The sequence below is a fragment of the Silurus aristotelis genome, assembly GCF_946808225.1.
Source record: "Silurus aristotelis genome assembly, chromosome: 25".
Lineage (NCBI taxonomy): Eukaryota > Metazoa > Chordata > Actinopteri > Siluriformes > Siluridae > Silurus > Silurus aristotelis.
The window spans coordinates 1,277,513-1,299,115 of record NC_139598.1 but is presented as its reverse complement, the minus strand read 5'-3'; the positions used below and the strand labels follow the sequence as shown (position 1 = coordinate 1,299,115).

The following is a 21,603-nucleotide window of genomic DNA, read 5'->3' as shown; positions in this document are numbered from 1 at the left end:
GGTTTATCGGAGGTTCTATAGCTGAACCCAGGCATGTGAGACTCTTCTAGATGAGCAGATTTGTTGCTCTATTGCAGATCCTTGACTGAAGATGTTCTCAATCTTACCCTTTGCCATGCTGAACTTCACGCCATCGCTATTGCATAAGACTCATCTTTTTGCTATTCTCACGTTGATCTCTTACATCTTGATATTGTCCATAACCACCATGTGACCATGGAATTCATGTCTCTCTCTCTCTCTTTCTCTCTCTCTCTCTCTCTCTGTAGAGCTGCACATGCTCCTGAAATATTAGTGCTCCTGTCCTCTTCTGTAATTTAGACCTGACTTTTGCTCTTATTCTGGATAGAGTTTTCTTAAAATAGGACACCACTTTCATCTGAGGATGGTTCCAAATAAACAGCCTAAAGATCCATGGATTTACTGTGGAGGGTTAAATTAGAGAACCATGAAGATGGATTTTGATTGTAATTGATATAAACAGTTCATCAAGATTGTGGGACAGTTTGTCTAGAGCCACTCAAGGTTGGCTCAATGACAATCACCTTTTCAGAAACCTTTTTAAGAAAGAGGCTACTAAACCATTCATTGCCCACCTTTTCCAACTTGATGAGGATGTTGCTTTGCCTCCCTTTCCAGCTAAATATTTAACTTGTTCTCCCTGTTTAGCTGAGGACTTTGCTCTGCCTACCTGTCCAGCTGAGGACTTTTATCTGAGTCTCTGTCCAACTGCCTTTCTATCCATCTAAAGACGTTGCTCTGGCTCTCTGTCCAGCTGAGGACTTTGCTCCGCCTCTCTGTATTGCTGAGGACGTTGCTCTGCCTCTTTGTCCAGCTGAGGACTTTGCTCCGCCTCTCTGTATTGCTGAGGACGTTGCTTTGCTTCTCTGTCCAGCTGAGGACGTTGCTGTTCCTTTCTGGCCAGTTGAGGACGTTGCTCTCTCTCTCTGTATAGCTGAAATGGTGTATAGTACTATGCTGGACTGTTCAAGAAAACTGTGTTCCTGTGGTCCTAAGCACATTGTAGCAGACTGTTGATATTAATTACAGTTCAAATCCATCCTCAAAGATCTTGAGTTGCTTAGTAACTTAATAAATCTTCAGGCTGCTCATGTGGAACCATCCTCACACAGAGTGTCTCCAGTGGATAAGAATTCCATCCAGAGGTAGAACGTCAGGATCGATCGAGCGAATCTGAAAAGAAGAACGGAAAAGGAGCTCTGGTCAGTGGTACCTCAGGAGCATGTTTAGAGTAGAGGGATGACAGGGAGAGAGAAATATGAATTTTTGGGTACTTACAATAGGATACAGTGTCTTACAGTGTCTCACCTGAGCCTATTATAATATGCCAAAAAAAAAACAATTCTTGACAATGTTATTATCGTAATGTCTTATTAACATGTTCTTGTGGAATAATAATACAGTAATTAAATCTGTCATTGAGCTTGTACATGTCCACATTATCCAGGAGCTGTTTGTGTGTGTGTGTGTGTGTGTGTGTGTGTGTGTGTGTGTGTGTGTGTGTGTGTGTGTGTGTGTGTGTGTGTCTGTTTCTTTCTTTCTTTCGTGTCTGTATTTTCAGGCATTCTTTAGCCAGAGCAGGTTGTGTGTACGATGAAAAACTGACTAGCCTTTGATCGTAAAATGGCATAAAACCAGCTCTCTTTTCATCACTGCAATCACTTTCATCCATTATCAACTCTAAATAAAGCCAAAGCTGGTCCACCTCTGGCCTCCTGGACAAGTCACTCTAATCACTCAGCTTTCACTCGGAGCCTGGCGTTTCCCTGCATTTCTCACGACTGGTGTCGAGGCCATTACAGACGCCCCGCTGAGCTCAGAGCGTGGAGAATGACAAATCTGTTCTTCACCGTGCTGTCAGGATGGAACCTGTTGAAGCCAAAGCACCAGGAAAAAAAGCACATTTCTGCTATTGTGTTTTTTCCCCAAACACATGAAATGCAGGGAAGTAGAAGAAAGCGTCGCTCAGGATTTGTTCATGTGACAGATGACGTGAAATCAGTCAAGCGCAGTATTATTCTGAGCGTCGTTTCAGTCACTTGGAATAAAACACTGTGTCGTGGTGTTCAAGGAAAATAAAATAAGCGGAGATTCTGCAAAGTCTTGAAAATGTGTTATTGTCCCATACGTCCTCATGCGTTTTTTTATTCCTCTTATACCACTGCAATATTTCAGAACTTTCTGCTTATTTATTTTATTATTATTTAGTTATGTTTTTGTCCCTTTAGTGTTGTGGAGTGGCTGCAAGACATGTTTCTCCATGTTCTTACTTATGGTATAGCAGCTATAAACGGTCAATCCATCATCTGTCAACAGATGGTAAGGTATCAATAGTGTTGAGGCTCTATAGCAGAAAAATCTCCAACTCCAAATCATAGTAAGCAGATCTTCATGGAGCTGGCTTTGTGCACTGGGGCACTGTTATGCTAGAAAAGGTTTGGGTCTCCGAGTTCAAGTGAAAGTAAAATTTGATTGGCTAATGCATCCAAAGAAGTTCTGTCTAATGGAGGTGGTGCTTAGTGGTAAAGGCATTGGATTGTGGATCTGAAGGTTATGAGTTTAAATCCCAGCCACACCAAGCTGCCTCTCCTAGGCCCCTCAGCAAGGCCCTTAACCCCAAAGCTGCTCAATTGTATAAATGAGAGAAATGTAAGTCCCTCTTTATGAGGAGTGTTAAAATTCTTTAATTGTAAATGTGCCTCCAACTTTACAGTTTAAGGAAGAACCACATATGGCTAATATAAATGCATGTGCATCATCTCTACTAGAAGCTACTGTAGCGTATCACGATCCAGGAGACTCGAGTTTAGCTGTTTAGATTAGAAAGTTAAGTAGGTTAAAAAACTGAATCCATTTGCTCCACAACTCCTACAGAGCTCAGTGGTTAAGACGTTGGAACGAAAGGTCACATCTTCAAATCGCACCACTACCAAGCTGACACTGCTGGGCCCCTATGAAAGGCCCTTAACCCTCCCCTGCTCAGTTGTAATTCGCTCTGGATAATGGTGTCTTCCAAATGCCATAAATGTGAATGTAATACAATCATCTTGTGCAAACTTTATTTCTCGAAATTGTTATTCACGAACTTCACTAAGCCCGGCTGAAAGAGCGAATTATCCACGTCAGCGTGTTTTTGTCTGAAATGCCGGAGCGTAATTCCGGCAGTGTTTCTCTGATTACGGTCATTATTCGTGTTTGCAGAGAGGCTCGTCCTCCTCGCTCGGCGAACAGCAGTAAAACAACCAGTCGCAGCAAGTCAGTCATTTTTCATCGTAATTTCCTCGCATTTATTCCCGCACTGCCTGGCAGGCTTCCCTCTCCCACTGCTACTGCGTCTCCCTTTAATACCTCGTTAAATGGAGCACGAGTTAAAGGCCGATGGATCGACCTTGCCGTGTTTCTGAACGGATTTTCTTTCATCTTGTTTAAATGGGCGACAAAAGTATATAATTATATCATTAGCCACTTCGGGATGTGTGATAGCACACGTGGCTTTCTAGTGCATTTTAGAAACGGAACGAGAACCGAGAGAACCTTTTCGTGTCTGATAAGCGACGGACGAGTCGTTGTTGTCAATAATGGCTGCTTAATGCATTTGATTTGATCGCTATTTAGCTGGCCAGCAGCGGAGCATTTACACGTGCGGGTCATCCTTCTTCTTCGTCTTCTTTTCCTTTTTTGTGTGTCTGTAATGTACCAGATAAACAGGATGAAGGTTGTTTTAAGATCTTTGTATGAAATCTTTGTCCTGTTCTCCTCAGACCATCGAAAACTGTGTATGCATCTTGAGGAACCTTTCATACCGACTGGCTGCGGAAACTTCTCAGGGACAGCAGATGGGCACCGAGGAGCTGGACGGACTTCTGTGCAGCGACTCCAACGGGAAAGACGGAGAGAGTTCGGGCTGCTGGGGGAAGAAGAAGAAGAAAAAGAAGGTGCTGGATCAGGTGGGGATTGTGCTGGTGTTGGCAGGAGAGGGGAAGCAATTAGCAGAGGTTTTTGTGGGCCGCGTTCATCCAGTTCCCAATGCACAGAGGGGTTTATGGTGGATGCCAACAGCATTAAAACTTCAAATTCCTGGCAGCGATGTGGATTAAAATCTCATCAGAAATTTGTTGGAGTAAAGATCCTCCGTTGGGTAAACATTTACTGTCCGGTGTGTGCTCAAGCGAGGCCTATTTCACTATTATTTAATGTGTCAGATCACATTTTAGTAGTTTGTAGTAAAAAAAAAAAATCTGATTTGTATCACGATTGGCTCATACTCAGTGTTTCGTGTCAATATCACGAAAAGAAAATGTATTAGGTATAAATTATAATCCAAAGCAACAAATTTGAGATCACATGAACTCCACTGCTACTTCCATGTTACTCCCAGATAATAAAAAATCAAGCTTTGGACGTCCTGAGGTGTAGCAGAGAGCATTTAAATAGTGTAAGGTCTCACATCTTGCTGTGGATTATCACCTTATACCATGGTCACTTCCCAGCATTGAGGAGTTCAAGCTGCTATTGATGTTTGCTGACTGAATGGATCAAAATGAAAAACGATTATAACTTTAATGAAGATGTTGGAATGAACTCCTGGTGCTATTTTTGGTTCTGTTGCTCTTTTGAACATGTTTTTCTTCTCAAATTCATCTCGTACCTCCAGCCTTTTATGCAAATCAGCATATTCACCATAGACGTTCCACTTCACACACCTGAACTTCCAGCCAATCACAGTCCATTATTCATTCGAACCTGAACTTCCAGTCAATCACAATCACAAAGGATTGGATCATTTGCAGGATTTTTTTTTTTTTGTGAGTTTTTTTAGATGCTTTTATACTTTGTGTGTATTGAGCAGAACTATCTATGATAAAGTAATGGTCCTGCCAGGTACAAAGGTTCTCCAAAACCAGAATCCAATCCTAAAAGGTACATATTTCTATTATTAGACGCATATTTTACAAATATCCTGTAACAAACAAATCTATTTATTTAGTGCATTTTTTTGCATCTCCGTGTCTCAGGGTTGTTGGATGCAGTAGGTAGAAAATGAGATGAGATCAGAGACGTCCTGTTCCAGATGTGATAAATCACCATCATTTTGAGGCTCTGTGCCTCTGCATGAGCGCTAATTTCCTCGCAGGTGCCGTCTCTCACATGGCGTTTGAGGTGTACTGAAGATGACAGGACGCGGGCGCCAGCGAGCTACACTATACCGGAGTGCGTAAAGGTGATGGATGAGGTTCAGGTTGTAGCTTTAATCCTGAATAAATTTGTGTAAATGAAATTAAAGAGGTGTCCATCCATCACGGTGTTCTCCTGGTGAGAACACGGCGCAATAAAAGGAAAAAATACGCCCCGATTCGAATCTCACAATATCGGAGCGATCGCTCCACCGAGAGCGTTTTTTATTAAACACTGCAGGAGGAGTTTCTCTTTTGTAAGTTCTGAATTTTACCATCATGTTGGACATCGGATCGGATCGCTGGTTTGCGTCTCGGATTTAAAATCCAATCCTGGATCCCGCGTCGTCTTCCTTTCTCTGTAATCAATCTGATTCCTTTAATACACATCACAGGAGTGTGTTGTGTTTAAACGTTTCATCAGATCCCTCACTCTCTTATCCGATCTCTCCCGTCCAATCTCCCTCTCTTACTATCTAATCTCTCTCTCTCTCTCTCTCTCTCTCTCTCTCTCTCTCTCTCTCTCTCTCTCTCTCTCTTCATCCAATCTCCCTCTCTTACTATCTACTCTCTCTCTCTCTCTCTTTCATCCAATCTCCCTCTCTTACTTATCCAATCTCCCTCTCTCATCCAATATCTCTCTCTCTCTCTCTCTCTCTCTCTCTCTCTCTCTCTCTCTCTCTCTCTCTCTCTCTCTCTCTCTATTTCATCCAATCTCCCTCTCTTACTATCTAATCTCTCTCTCTCTCTTTCATCCAATCTCCCTCTCTTACTTATCCAATCTCCCTCTCTCATCTAATCTCCCTCTCTTACTTATCCAATCTCCCTCTCTCATCCAATCTCTCTCTCTCTCTCTCTCTCTCTCTCTTTCTCTCTCTCTCTCTCTCTCTCTCTCTCTCTCTCTCTCTCTCTCTCTCTATCTCTCTCTATCTCTCTCTATCTCTATCTCTCTCTCTCTCTCTCTCTCTCTTTCTCTTTGCTTTTTCGTTGATTGATTAATTGATTGATTGATTGATCCTTATACAGAAGGAAATATTTTATGATGAACACTGATATTATATGTTCTTTATTTTTTCCGTTTGTTCCCAGACGTTTCTGTTCTGTATAATCGGCTGTAGCGTGTGAGGCGTTGAGTCTGTAGCTGGGCTCTGGTTTTCCAGCAGAAGTGAAACACTTTGAAACAGGACACTGGGGCCTGAAGGCGAGTGGAGGCTTAATGTACTCCTCTAAATCATTTATCGCTGAGTGGCAGCTGGCTAGCTCGCTAAATCCGCCTGAGCTCCAGGTCAGAGCTGAGCTGTTAGCATTTAGCACGGGTAATTGACTGAAGGAGGCAAATGTGTAAACACGAGCGTCCGTTAAACCTGCAGCTTCTGATGCTCCAGCTTGATTTAAAACATCTCGGGCGTGTCAGTGCCAGTGTCTCGCCTCGCCTCGCCTCGCCTCGTCTCGCCTCGCCTCGCCTCAGCTGCGTTTCTTATAAAAATGTCGAGTTTCTTCCAAATGAAAGCTCTGCTCAAGTTGTTGGGATTTGGCCTTGGGAGAAAGATGTGTTCCTGTAGCTGACAGCTTCGTTTCTCTCTTCTCCATTCTACTGCTTTTAAAGAAGTGTTAAATGCGAGCAGCGAAGCAGATGCGAGTGGACCGCCTTGACTGGCACAATGTCTGTATTCTCCTGAATGCCGCTGCAACACGCTCGGGTTCGTCAGGTTCTTCCTCTTGTCAGATTTGTGGTAGAAAATGCTGCATGGTACAAAAACTATTGCTAACTTTTTATTTGTAAAGTTCAAATAAAAACAAATGATTGATTGCGAAATCTGAGAACAGAAAACTTTTTTTTTTAAATCATCATGAAGATCTGCTTTTCATTGGTTGGAGTGGAAGATCACTTGCTGTAGAGCTCCAACCCTATTAAACATGTGAACTCTGACTGCACCCAGACCTTCAAACCTCACCTACATCACTATCTGACTTTACTAACAAACCTTTGTAGCTGTATGAATCTTATACATTTACAGTGGAACATCTTTCCATGGAGACTACGTGTGGACGGGACGTTCAAAAAGAAACACATGCCAACCTTATGCGTCGGTGTCCACAAACTTTTGCTCATATTGTATGTGTCAGAAAAGTACAAAATATATGTAATGCTGTAAGACGTACATTAGCGTAATAGCATGCTACATATCATTGTCTGAGCCGCTCTCTTCTCCATGTTTTTCAGCAAATCTCTCTCTCTCTCTCTCTCTCTCTCTCTCTCTCTCTCTCTCAATCTCTCTCTCTCTCTCTCGTTCCTTTTCAGTAAACACCTGCTAATTAGTCAGCGTTCGTGTGATTACAGCTTCGTGACAGTAAACGTGTCAGTCAGTCAGACAGTCAGTCAGGTAATTACACCTTCCCTCAACCTGAAATAGATCCTCTCGTTAGATAGCGATCATTTACTCGCTGCGCACGTCGTCTCGTCCTCTGAGACACGTCCTCAGGGTTCCTTCAGACGCCTTGGGGGTGTGGTGGGGGGCTGGGGTGGTGGGTGGGGTCACAGTGCAGCTGTAAAATAAACGCATGGTGTCAATACAACGTTCTAGAAATAGTGTGATAAAATCTGCAATTTTAGCAAAAGAAAGGATAAAATTAAATATGCAGAAACATCATTCCTGCTATTCCCACTACAGGAGCATGATTACACTGTATGGCAAAAGTATTGGGACACCTGCCTTTTCCTGTTATATCTGGTTCTTCCCCAAACAGTTAGCACAAAGTTGAAAGGCACACAATTGTATTGGACAATCCAAGCTTGTTTGCTTCCTCTCTCTCACTCTCTCACATCCTTCTCTTTATATGTCTCTCTGTTTTGCTTTGGGTTTTTTTGTCTGTCTTTTTTACTCTTTACTTGTCCCACTTCCTTGTTCTTCCTCCTCTGTTTCTGTCGCTTTCATTCCATTCCATCCTTGTCTGTGTGTTTGCTTGTCTGATTGTCTCTCTTTCTTTCTCTCATTTTCTCACTCTCTCTCTCTCTGGTGTTCTTCTTCCCTCCAGCAAATAAACGACAGAGTTGATCTTCGGAGCAGGATGAGCGAGTGAATGTGCTCTTATTAATAAAGAAATGGGAAGCAGTGAGGGTTTATTTTGCCGAGGTGTTTTGTGAGTCTCTGTGCCAGAAAGTAGTTCACCCCCGAGCCTCCAAACCCATCATCTCTCCTGACAAAACGTCCGCTTATTTCTGATCTTCTGCTCGGGGTTGGTTTGGCTGCCAAGGTGAGACTTCAGTGTGTTACAGACAGCAATGTGTGTTACACACAATTGTTAGCCATGTTCAGCTCAGCGTGGAGCATAAAGGATCCCTGGCATCTCTTCATCCTTCATCTCCGCCTCCTCATCCTCAGTGTAAAGCGTCTGAGAGAAAGACGTTAACGGAGACACAGTATTACTGCATCTGCTCTGAGGAACATGTCCAGGCTAGCATGTCTGTGAGGGCCCTAACAATGTATTCTCTTTTTTCCTCTTTTTTTTTCTGAGTTTCATGTGGTGATGATTCGCAGCATGATTCTTTTGCCAGATTTGTCGTTCATTGTTAAGATAAATCGCCACAAATTCAAAATAATCCTTCAGACATGTCTGTGTATTTAAACAAATCTATTACAGGCAGAGACACTTATACTACAGAAGGGGTGGAGTTAGTGGAAGAGGGCGTGGCCTTTGTCTCTATCAATATTAGTTAAAGAGGTGGAGAAGGCGTGGTCTGATATTGTGAAAGAAGTGGTTGAGGCGTGGCCTTTTTGTTTATTAGTTTCAGTAAAAGATTTAAAGGAGGCGTGGCAATTGTGTTTATATTTTTAGTGAAGGAGTGGGAGTAGGCGTGGCCTATGTATCTATAATTTCAGTGAAAGAGGTGGAGGGGTGTGGCCTAATATTGTGAAGGGTTGGAGGAGGTGTGGCTTGTGTGTCTATAGGTAGAAGAAGGTGTTTGAAAGTCTCCTAACTCCTTAATGCTCTGTGTCTCCTCCTGCAGTGGGATGGTGTTGGTCCACTCTCAGACACGGCCGAGCCCCCCAAAGGAATCCAGATGTTGTGGCATCCGTCCATCGTGAAGCCGTACCTCTTACTGCTCTCTGAGTGCTCAAACCCGGACACGCTGGAAGGAGCAGCTGGAGCTCTGCAGAACCTGGCTGCAGGGAGCTGGAAGGTAAATCAGCATAATGTGTGTGTGTGTGTGTGTGTGTGTGTGTGTGTGTGTGTGTGTGTGTGTGTGTGTGTGTGTGTGTGTGTTGAAAAAATAGAATCAAAGGGGCAAATGTTTAAGGGAATGTACTGATAGAGTGTAACCTCGACCGCAGCTGTACACGGCAACAGAGAAACAGGATCAAGAGGTTCTGTGGACTGCAGTACAATGTGAAGAACAATGTGAAGAACAATGTGAAGAACACTGGAATGAGGAATTTAAAATTGCGATACATGGCACCCCCCAGCTTCTTTACATTTTTGTCCCTAAAAAGCAACTCTTAAGGGGTTTATTACATTTACACATAAATGCTTGGGACTGACTCAGGGAGAGAGAGAATTGCCCCTAGTTTAAGGGGGCTGCCCCTTTAAATTCGATCTCTAGGCCACAACCATAGACAACTCGTTATTTAAGCTTATGTCGTAATTTCCCCTGTAAATTCAGTAAAACGTTTTAATTCACCACTTCGTTTAATTTCTCCTCCTCGACGGTTTCTGGCGCGAGTCCGCTGTAAACACTCGAAGCGAATTTTCCGCCAAGAGAGAATCCAGAGTGTGTTTACTAAGTGCCAGGCACGAGCACAGAGGAGGAAGTGTGAAATTGGGAATCTCTCAGATGTTTAAATGAGAAGCTTCTTTGCGTATTTCTCTCTCTCTCTCTCTCTCTCTCTCTCTCTCAGTCTCTTGTTCTTATTCCTTGAGCCTCCCCTCCATCTTTTCTCTCTATCTATCTGCTTCTTTTTCCGTTTCTCTTGGAGACCAAATCTCACTTTAGCTCTGCTGTTAGAGCTCCATAATCTGTCCAAAGTGGTGCTGCTGGACCGATCGATACACTCCGGGCAGGGAGATGGAGTTGGAGATGGAGAGATAGAGGGATAGATAGAAAGCTCGAGTGTGAGCCCTAAAGTCCTGTAACTTCCTGAGCTTTTGCTTCATCCAGACTTCCAGCTCAGCGTGGTTGAGGGTGGAAAGAGAGATTCAAGGAGAAACTGGCTTCTCCTAATTAACTGATTTAACACAGACACAGAAACACAGAAACACACACACACACACACACACACACACACACACAAAGCTTGTATTACTGTAGACTATAAAGTCAATACACCTTTAAAACGAGAGAACGAAAATAGAAAAATGGGAGTTTCCTGATGTCCTCATTTTCATGCTAAGTATTAGTGATTGTTGTAGGAGGCGTGGCCTATTCGGATCGTTAGAGAGTCACATGACCATACCAAACGCAATGACTTTGATGACAATTAAATATCTGGACGCTTCGTGCTCGTATTGCAAACACTCGAATATGAATGCATCGGCTTCATTTGTTTATTATTTATTTATTTATTTATTGGTTTTGTAATTTTACACTCATTCATACTCAATTTATCCAGCAGGGCAGCGATCTTCTGTACAAAACTAAACAGAGCCCTATTCAGACGGGATTCCTTTTTCTGGATGATGTTCGTGATTTGATCACGTGTTCACATTGATTTATTCATATTTATATTAAATATGAATATATTTAATATAACATTGTTAGTGGAAAAAAAAAAACATTTCTGTGCTTTTTTTCTTTGTACCTTTTTATACCTTGAGTTTTTGACACAAAACGAAATAATTATTATGCAAAAAATTTCAAAATTTTTTACTCTCTTAGTGATCCTTTCTGTGTGTCTGTGTGTGTGTGTGTGTGTGTGTGTGTGTGTGTGTGTGTGTGTGTGTGTGTGTGTGTGTGTGTGTGTGTGTGTGTGTGTTTCCTTCTCTTCAGTGGTCGGTCTACATCCGTGCCGCAGTGAGAAAAGAGAAAGGTCTGCCGATCCTGGTGGAGCTCTTGAGGATAGATAACGATCGGGTGGTGTGTGCGGTGGCTACGGCGTTACGCAACATGGCCTTAGACGTCAGAAATAAGGAGTTAATCGGTAAGTTCTTCTTTGGTTTCTTTTTTCAGTGTTTTATAGGGTTTGTGATTCTTACGTTTACATTTATTTATATTTTCCTGCATTTGAAGGGGTTTCCTTGTTCTGATGTTTCTGTACATTTTGCTGTAAGAAGATATTCATCTACACTATATTCAGTATTCAGACACCTGAATTTTCCAGTCATATGTGGTTCTTCTCCTAACTGTTACTTCTCAAACTTGTAAAACATAAAACATTTTTGGACTCTTCACTTAAACTAGGAGACCCAAACCTGTTCCTGCATGACAATCCTCCTGTGCACAAAGCCAGCTCCATGAAGATACATGGGGTTTGAGTGGAAGATCTTCTGCTATAGAGCTCTGACCTCAAACCTATTGAGCCTCCTCACCTCACCTACATCAATACCTAGTAAAGTCTTCACCCTGTGTTGTCTGAATGAATCTCCTTCAAATCGTCATGAAATTTAGTGGAACATCTTTCTAGAAGAGTGGAGTGGATTATAACCGTAAATCAGGAATAAATGGAGAATGGAATGTTTAAAAAGCACACACTAATCTCATGTACAGAAAAATCATGTCCTAATTTCCAGAAAACACCTGAATTCACCACTAGTTTAATTCATCCTTCATTCCCAACTTTTTTTATTAGACTCATTGCATCATTGTGCTTCTTGTGATTTTTGGGAAGAACCGTGTCATCTGGTTGGATCGCTAAATAAACCTACTCTCATGCATGCTTTTGAATGTTACAATCGCAGAAGCAGGTTTGTTTTGTTCCGTATGTCTGATCCGAGATCAATCCGATTAACACTGCGGGTTTCTGAAGAACCTGACGCAACATTCCGAATAAACGAAACACGTGTTGATTCGGTCTTTTTATGGACATTGATGCTTTTTTTGACTGCAGAGAATTCTTGGTAACACTCAAATGCAGCAGTGTCGGTGTGTATTCTGCAGACCTGGCAACTTTTGATTTATATGCATTGGACTAACAGCTTGGAAATCACTGCCACGAGGTGCTACGCCAGGCTTCTCCACGCTTTCTTGACAGCCAGATAACATATGAATCTGAAATGATTGAGGGTTTTGCAGTCGGTTTAAAGTTTCTGATATCTAACAGCAAGCCTGGAAACCCTGCACTCTTTTTCTCCACCTTTCGATTTTACTCACCTGAACTTTTTTTTTGCATAAGTTGGAAATAAAGTGTGAAATAAAGAAAAATAATAAACAAGTATAAAGTTGATATAAGTAAAAAAAAAATAATATTTTTTTAAGCATTTTATATATATATAATTGTTTTTATTTATTTTTTTTATTTTTTTTTATTATTAAATTTTGTTATATATTTAGTGATTCATTTATTTATTTATTTTATATATATATATATATATATATATATATATTTATTAATTTTTTATTTTTTTGGACGATCTTACCAAATAAACTTTCCAGATTATTTAATTTGATTTTATTTTATTTTTATCTTGTTTTCTCCATGTATCGGTTTCCTCTGTGCTTCTCTGCGAAATTCTCTTGACATCATATTACATTCTATTGATGTGTATGTATTTCCTTTCCTGGTTGGGCCCCGTGCATTGCCATGGCGATCGCAGACCTGTTACACCCCAGTGGTTGTTGTTTGAGGGTTTTTGTGTGATGTTTCTGTGCAGTTCAGCCTGGACACATTTTACTCCCCAAGTCACTCAAGTAATAATCCTATTTTTTGCCGTCAATGTTGCCATGGAAACACCTTTTTTTCTTTTGCTTTCTTTTCTGAGACATCCACTTGAACTCTTGTATGTGTGTGTGTGTGTGTGTGTGTGTGTGTGTGTGTGTGTGTGTGCGTGTGTAGATGGAATGTGCAGAAATCAAGGCAGTAATTAGACGTTTGGTGTGAAGCTGTGGATGAAAAGGTGCTTTGATGCAGAGTGAAAGTGCCAGGCTTTATTCTTTTGACTTTGTGTAAATATGAAGCAGAACATGACCTGGAGCTTTTTTTTACTGATCTGAAGTGAAAAAAAGCTGTCTGTTTGTCCTGTCTGTCCATTTATCTCTCTGCCCATTCATCTGTCTGTCCATTTTATCTATCTGCCTATTCATCAATCTGTGTGTCTGTGCCTATATTTCATCTGTCCCTCTGTCTGTCCATCTATCTGTCTTCCTATTCATCTGTCTGTCCATCTATTTCATCTCATCTTCTCCCGCTTATCCGTAATTCGGGTCGCGGGGGCAGCAGTCTAAGCAGATTCCCCAGACACTTCTCCGTGTCCAGGGATCGGGCTGTCAAGGCCCCCGCCTTCGACTGCTGCCCAATCCTCTCAGCACCGGTCCCTTACGGTCCCTCCTGCAGGTGGTGAGCCCACGGGAAGGCGGCCCCACGTCGCTCCGGCGTCACGGTCCTTGATTTATTTTTCTCGTAAGGGTCCACTGGAGCATAGAGGGTTAAGGGCCTTGCTCAAGGGCCCAAAAGTGGCAGCTTGGCGATACCGGGGCTTGAACCCCCGACCTTCCGATCAGTAACCCAGCGCCTTAACTGCTGGAGCCACCACTCCCCTGTCTGCCTATTCATCTGTCTGTCCATCTGTCAGTCTGTCTGCCCCTTCATCTGTCTGTCCATTTGTCTGTTTGTCTGCCCATTAATCTGTCTGTCTATCCATTTATCTTTTTACCCATTTGTCTGTGTCTTTCCATCTGCCTCACCATTTCTCTGTTTGTCTCTCCACCACGCTGCCTGTCCAGTCATTTGTTTATCCAACTAGATGTCTGTTTATTCATCTATCTATTCATCTGTGCATCTCTCTGTCTTTCTGTAGTTGTCAGTCTGTCAATTTCTCTGTTTACCCCATTTCTCTGTCTGTCTGTCTGTCTGTCTGTCTGTCTGTCTGTCTGTCTGTCTGTCTGTCTGTCTGTCTGTCTGCCCTTCTGTCAATCTGTCTATCCAGCTGTCTGTCCATTTGTCTATTTGCCTGTCTGTCTGCCTGTCAGTCTGTCTGTTCATCTATTTGTCTGTCTGTCTGTTTGACAGACAGACTGTCTATCCATTAAAAATTTTGCCCCATTTCTGTCTGTCTGTTCATTCTGCTGTTTGTCTATTTGTCTATCTGTCCCTCTGCCTGTCTGGCTGTTCATCCGGCTGGCTGTCGGTTTGTCTGTCTGTTTGTTTGTTTGTCTGTCTGTCTTTCAGTTTCTTCTATGTCTGTGCGTTTGTCTTCCTGCCCATTTCTCTGTCTGTCTGTCTATCCAGCTATCTGACAGTTATTCTGTCTGTCTGTCTGTCTGTCTGTCTGTCTGTCTGTCTGTCCATTTGTTTATCTGTCTGTCTATCTGTCCATTGTCTGTCTGTCCATATATCTGTCTGTCTGTCTGTTTGTCCATTTGTCTGTCTGTCTATCTGCCTGTCTGTCTGTTTGTCTGTAAATTTAAATCAATTGGTGCAAATTGACTCTTCAGTTCGGTTAATAGCAGGATTTTATCCCATATAAAATTAGAGAAATAAATTCTTAAAGAAAGGAGATTAAGACAATTCTGTTGATATTTTTTTTTTTGTATTTTGCCTCTTTGCTGCTGCAGGGTCTCTCTCTCGCTCTCTCTCTCTCTCTCTCTCTCTCTTTTTCTCATAGGGTTTGCAGACGATGGCATCAGCTCATCAGCTTTTAAAGCAGGAGTAAGGCGAGGAGGCGGGAGAAGTGCTCCAGACTGATGTTAATTTGGGCTTTCTGTAAAAACATAGCATCTGATTCTCCTTGTGGGATCAAGAGAGAGACAAACAGATAGAGAGAGAGAGAGAGAGAGAGAGTGAGAGAGAGAGAGAGAGAGAGAGAGAGAGAGAGAGAGAGAGAGAGAGAGAGAGAGAGAGAGAGAGAGAGAGAGAAGATTCACTGGAGTGGAAAATAGAAGAGAACAAAGGGCAGAGACGGAGTGAGAGTGAGAGAAATCAAGCTCAGATCTGATTCAGGTCCGTCAAGGACAAGGTGACTTCAGGACAGAGATGTATTTCTCAAATCTCAGCATTGGGTAGCAATGGATTTTTTTTTTTCACCCAAAGTCATTACAGTAAAGTCTGTCCGCTCGGCAGCCATCTTGGATCCGGAGCGGCTGTTAAAATCTAATTAGATTAAAAATGAAACAATTTTTTAAGGTTATTTGGATACATGCTGAAGGAGCTTTTCTTTCTGATTGCATATTGGGAACATGCTAATTTTTGTTAAACATTTTTACTAGCAAGTCAATTGGTTGTTTTTTTAAAGGAGGCGAAGCTTACAAGAGGCATATTGAGCATCAGGGTAAACACTGAGTGGTGTTTAAACATTACGTGAACCCCTGCGAGATGATTTCTCATTATTTTCATTATCCTAATTATAGTTTGCTTGTTGGAAAAACATCTGTTAAAGACAAACAGGAGAACGAGGCTGATCAATTCGTGAACGTGGAGGAACACGCGCATGCGTTCAGGTCATGTTTGTTCCTGAAGTATGCAAATTCCTAAATACTTGACGCTGATTTAAGTGTGAATCTGAAGCGAGACAGGCCTCTGAGCGAGCTACAGGGGATAAAACTCCGGAATAAAACTCCTCCACTTCAGTTCAGGCATATCAAAAACACCCACGCCTTTCTGTAGCTCAGCTCCATATATGAAGGGGAGAAAAAAAACAAATCTCAAAACTTTTCAGCATAGAAGTTCTTCAGGTGTTTCTTTTAAAACCCTCCTGGAGTCAGTGTGAGGAAATTGACCATGCAGAGGCACGTACGTCTGTGGAGCCTCAGCTAAAAAGCTGGCTGGATTTGACAGGAATGTTTGAAGTTTGTGTTTCGGTTAGCAGTGGGATTTGGGACGCTTGTCGCAAAATGGGCAGCGTTTGAGCGGATAGAGAAGGGATTTAAAAGTGTAATCCTGTTCTCGATGACCGCAGGAGTCTGATTTGGCTGCCAGTAAGCAGGAAAATGTTCTGACTTCAACAGAAACGATGAGAAATTTTTTCCAGAAGATTAACCTACAGAGATACAGCAGAAGATCCTGAGATATAATCACTAATCACAAGTGTGTGTGTGTGATTAGTGATTAGTTCGATCTATCCATCCATTTATCTATCTATCTATCTATCTATCTATCTATCTATCTATCTATCTATCTATCTATCTATCTATCTATCTATCTATCTATCTATCTATCTATCTAATTAATTATTTTATTTGAGATCTGGCCATCTATATTATAAATCCATCTCATCTACTCATCCATCAATCTCTCTCTTTCATTTATCCATCCATCCCATCAATTTAACCATCTTTTCAATCTGTCTATTTATTCATCCATCTGTTTAATCCATCCCATCCCTCTATCCATTCATTAATAAATCACATCTATTTATACAATGCATTAATCCAATTCATGTAATCCAGTTTATCCAAACCATTTTATTCAGCCATCCATCTGTTGTATCCAATCATCTATCCTATCTACCCATCCATCCCATCCAGCCATTCATCCATTCATTTGTGTCATACCTTTATCCATTCATCCATCCATCTGTTGCATCCACCCATCCATCCATTCATCCATCCATCCATCGTAATCTCATTTCCAGCAGATAGATGTCTGGAGTGTGTCCTGATGATGACATTCAGGGAAATAGAATTTTATCAGTAGCGTGTCTAAACCCAACGCTAGTCTTATTAAAGCAATATTCCTCCGCTTATTATCAGTCTGCCCATCTTTCCCTCCGTCTGCCAGATGCCATTTTTTCCTTTCATATTCTCCATCAGGTGGCTTGTGTTTAATTGAAGCTTCAAAAGGGGAAATTTTTTTCTGCGTCATCTTATCAATCGTATTCTTTTCATCCTGTGCGTCAGACATCAAAGCTGTTAATAGGAAGAGATTTTAATTCTTCCCTTCGTTTTATACGAGGACCCAGGACTCAGTTCCACTCGTTTACATCGCTGTCCTTTATTATCACACTCGTTTAAATCTCTTAACAAAACTAATACTGTTTCATCCATCTATCCTGTTTACCATCTATATCCATTCATCCATCCTTCCATCCATCCATGCATCCACCCATCCAACCTCCTATCATTCATCCATCTTGTTTCTCTATCTATTAATCCCATCCATCCATCCATCCATCCATTCAATTTATCCATTAATTTATCTATCCATCCTATCTTTTTTAAATCTCTTCCACCCATTTATTAACCCTATCCATTCATTCATCCTATCTATCCATTATTCAACTCCATCCATCCATCAGTTTATCCATCCATCCTATCATCCATCTCATCCATTTATCCTATTTACACATTCATATGCATTCATCTATACTATATATCCATTAATCACATCCATCCATCATCCTATCTATCTTTCAAAATGATGCTGATACACTGTATTTGTCTACCCACCAATCCATGCAGGACATTACAGCTTCATCGAACTCTAATATATTTATTATATATTATATATAATATATTATATATTTTTATATCTAATACATTTGGTTTTATGTCGTGGTCCTACACACAGAGACCCGCTGTTAAATTGGAAGCTGTTGCTAAGCAGGCAGCAGATAAAACCCCAGCATCTCGCCATTTCCTCCTCTCCCACTGCTGCACTCTGTGGAGGTGTCCTAGGGGGTGAGTGTGTTTCTGCAGCTCTTTGCACTCTTGTCGATGATGACCCACGCATACGCAGCCTGATTGCCTGTTTTGTGCTAGAATGGGCTTTTATAGGATGGAGAGTTCGCACTCTACTCTGATTAGCACTGAGCTCTCGTGAGAGCACAGGGATGAACCACTCCACCAAGTCAAGGTTAGCCAAAGTGTCACGAACAACACCTCGATCAAACGATCGCTCAGAGCGTTGAGGGGGGCAAATGTGTTGTCCAGAACACTTTTCACACTTTTATCTGCAATGCGCCTTCTATTTTTAAAACTTGTGTTTACTGTGAAAGCCGAGGCTAAAGTGTGTCAGGATCCTGAACGTGACTCCATCTCCAGTTGCTAATAATAAATCAATGTCGCAAATGACAGTATTGGGACTCCTGACTTTTCCAGCCATATGCGGTTCTTCCTCAAACTGTTAGCACAAACCTGCTCTTTGGATTCTGTAGCATGAAATTGTTCCTTCACTTGTTCTTGGAGACCCAACCCTGTTCCAGCATGATATTTGTGCACAAAGTCAGCTCCATGAAGATATGCTTTGCATTGGTTGGACTATGTGGAAGGTCTCCTGCTATAGAGCTCCAATCATGTTGAATGAATGTGAACGCTGATTCCTCCTCACCTTCTCACCTCCATCAGTACCAGACCTCACTGACACTCATGTGGCTGAATGAGTCTCACACAAATCTCCACAAAATCTAGTGGAACATTTTCCCAGAAGCATGGAGCTTAAAATAACTGCAAATGTGGACAAAATCTTATGATCAGGTGTCCACAAACATTTGACCAAACATTAAAGATACGTGTGTTTATGTAACACTTATGGAAGGAGTCTCCAGTGTCAGTACTTTGTTTCAGCCAGAGGATGAGGATATGGACAGGGGAATTCACATTTATTGGTGGTTTCTTAATTACATGATAAGCTGGTAGGGGAAATTGAATGTTTATTGTGGCAGCAGTGGGCAGGGGTGGCTTAAGCCCACCCACATTTGCATCTTGTCCACCCAATTAAAGTTTGATTTTATTATTTTAGCCGAAAAGAAAAATTATTCGGAAATATACAGCATGATCTTAAACTTCTAATTGGGTGTGCAGCAGCCTACAGCCATTAAACGTTGATCAGTTCTATCAAAAGCCCCACTCCGACACTAGGCCCTGCCCCTACACAAGGCTCCACCCTACATACGGCTCCGCCCCTACCCAAAGCCCCACCCCAGCAGCACAGAACAGTTTTTTCCAGTTTGTTTTAGAACTTTTTGTTTGAAACTCTAATAAGCTTTAGCTTCATACTGCCTTGTTTACTTTTCTTGAATGTCGTGCAGCAGCTGACGAATGCTTGTTTAACCGACAATATATTTTATTACACTTTATTTAACTGCCGTTATAACAGCATGTGTGTGATGTATGGATTTAAAGCCTATAATCGAGCTTAGTGCTGCATGTGTCTCAGTTTTCTCTCCATAAGCTCTGCTCCTCCTCAGTCCTCAATAAGTGCCCCAAAGCAGAACCATCTACTTTCTGTTTCATCCCCAGTTCAGGCTTTTAGCGATTTCCATCTCAACCAATATTAGCCAATTCTCAAAACGTGCCCAAACCCAAAGCTTCAGGTTGCTGTTTGTTATAAAGTAATAAAGTGATGGGGGAAAAAATTTCTTTTAATAAAAAGTTACAAAAAAAGAAGAGGTTCTATATTGTTCAGATACTCTCTTTGGTTAAATAAAAAAAAATTTATATATGAAAGAAAATGTAACAAAATATAAGTAAATTTTTTAATTGATTAAGTGGAACTTAAAATAAATATATATATATTTTTTTTAATGTTTAGATTTGTACAGAAGTTTAAAAATAGACTTTAGTATTTAGGTTTTATTTTAATTTGAAAATTAATCTGATCAAATAAATACACAATTAATGGAGTTTAAAGTTGTTTTTATTATATTATATATATATATAAAATGTATAGATATATATAAGTTATGGGTAGAACTGGAAAAGCTGTTGGGGGCCACTACTATTGATTGCCCACCTATGATTTGTAACAGCTCACACTATTATAATTGGGTAAAAGTGCTTTATAGCTGCTATAATATATCATATATATACCAGGTGATGTGGTGTAAGTGGAATCTGCAGATCAGAAGTTAAAGTCGCAGATTTATTTAGTTTTATTCCCCCTCATGCTTCATCCGCGGTAAAACATCTCCGTCCTGCTGGATGAGAAGCCTACAGATTGTCCTCTCAGGCAAAAATAAGCATATTGCCTGTGAGAACACGATAAGGCCACACCAATTAACTCGGAGCTCACTGATGAGAAATTGAGGACATTTCATAGGGAAAAAATTCACGCTTCACTCGGTGCAGGAGAAAAAAAAACAATGACTGTGTTTCCTAATTTGGAATGAGGAGTGAGAATGAATGCGTCTGGGGTTATTTTTATTATCAGAAGCCTTTACAGTGAGAAGTGTGTGTGCTGAGGAACAGTTTCAGACGTCACGCTACACTCAAACGTGTGTTTTGATTCCTACTGTTATTACAATGGGGGGGCAAAACTTTTGCACTCCGTTTTACGTACGTGTGGTTATATGTTAAATTTAATAACGTGCACTGACTGAGAACAGAGGAAGATATTAAATTGACAAGGTTTTTAATTGATGAAGAAAGAAAGGAGGAAAGAAAGGGAAACATGGATGGATAGACAGACGGAAGGAATGGAGGAACGAGCGAAGGAAGAGGGAGAGAGAGGGAGGATGGATGTATGGATGGATGAATGGATGGATCAAAGACTGGAGGAGAGATGGACATATGGATGGAGTGATAGAGAGGGAAGGAAGGAAGAAAGGAAGGAAGGGTTGGATGGATGGATGGATGGATGGATGGATGGATGGATGGATGGATGGATGGATGGATGGATGGATGGATGGATGGATGGATCAAAGTCTGAAAGGAGAAATGGACAGATTGAGTGAGAGAAGAGGAAAACATGAAGGAAGGAAGGAAGGAAGGAAGGAAGGAAGGAAGGAAGGAAGGAAGGAAGGAAGGAAGGAAGGAAGGAAGGAAGGAAGGAAGGAATGGAGAGAGGAAGGAGGCAGATGGAAAGGACAAAAGAAAAGAAGGATAGAAGGGTAGATGGAGAGAAGTGTAGATAGAGAGGAGGAGAGATGAAGCACACACACACACACACACACACACACACACACACACACACACACACATCATGTGGATTTCATGATTTTATCAGTGGGTTTTTAATTAATTGAATCAGAGTCTTCATTAAGGTAAATGATCTTCCGTTCTGTTGGTTTAATGTCACGTTCTCCTGCGTTCCTTCACTCTCAAATACCACACAAGTATCATTTAATTAAAGCCGAGACGGGGCCTTGAAGCCCAGCGCGACCGTCTGCAGCTTTATCTCCTCAGTGCTGAAGTTCACGCCAGTAAACAACAGCATGCCAGGTGTGTAATCTGAGAAGAACAAATAATAACCCAGAGTCTGTCTCGCGTCTTGTCTTGGTTCTCACGCTCAGTTTCTCCCCATTATTATTGACCAGACAGTGAACTTCTGCTGACACGAGACACTACCTTCTGTTTTTCAAGGTTCTTTTGCTCGTTATGGCT

At 41.5% G+C, this 21,603-nt stretch overlaps 1 protein-coding gene across 5 annotated transcripts in view; it reads left to right on the top strand.

Moving 5' to 3' along the window:
• Nucleotides 1-21,603, top strand: part of ctnnd2a (catenin (cadherin-associated protein), delta 2a) — a 217,204-nt gene that overhangs the window by 177,261 nt on the left and 18,340 nt on the right. For 3 of the 5 annotated variants that reach the window (XM_083529368.1, XM_083529370.1, XM_083529371.1), the window contains 3 exons: nt 3,783-3,968; nt 9,205-9,378; nt 11,182-11,332. In XM_083529368.1, the coding sequence (XP_083385494.1) occupies nt 3,783-3,968; nt 9,205-9,378; nt 11,182-11,332 (511 nt within the window). The remainder of the gene's footprint in view (nt 1-3,782; nt 3,969-9,204; nt 9,379-11,181; nt 11,333-21,603) is intronic. The other 2 variants (XM_083529369.1, XM_083529372.1) reach the window with 1 other exon arrangement.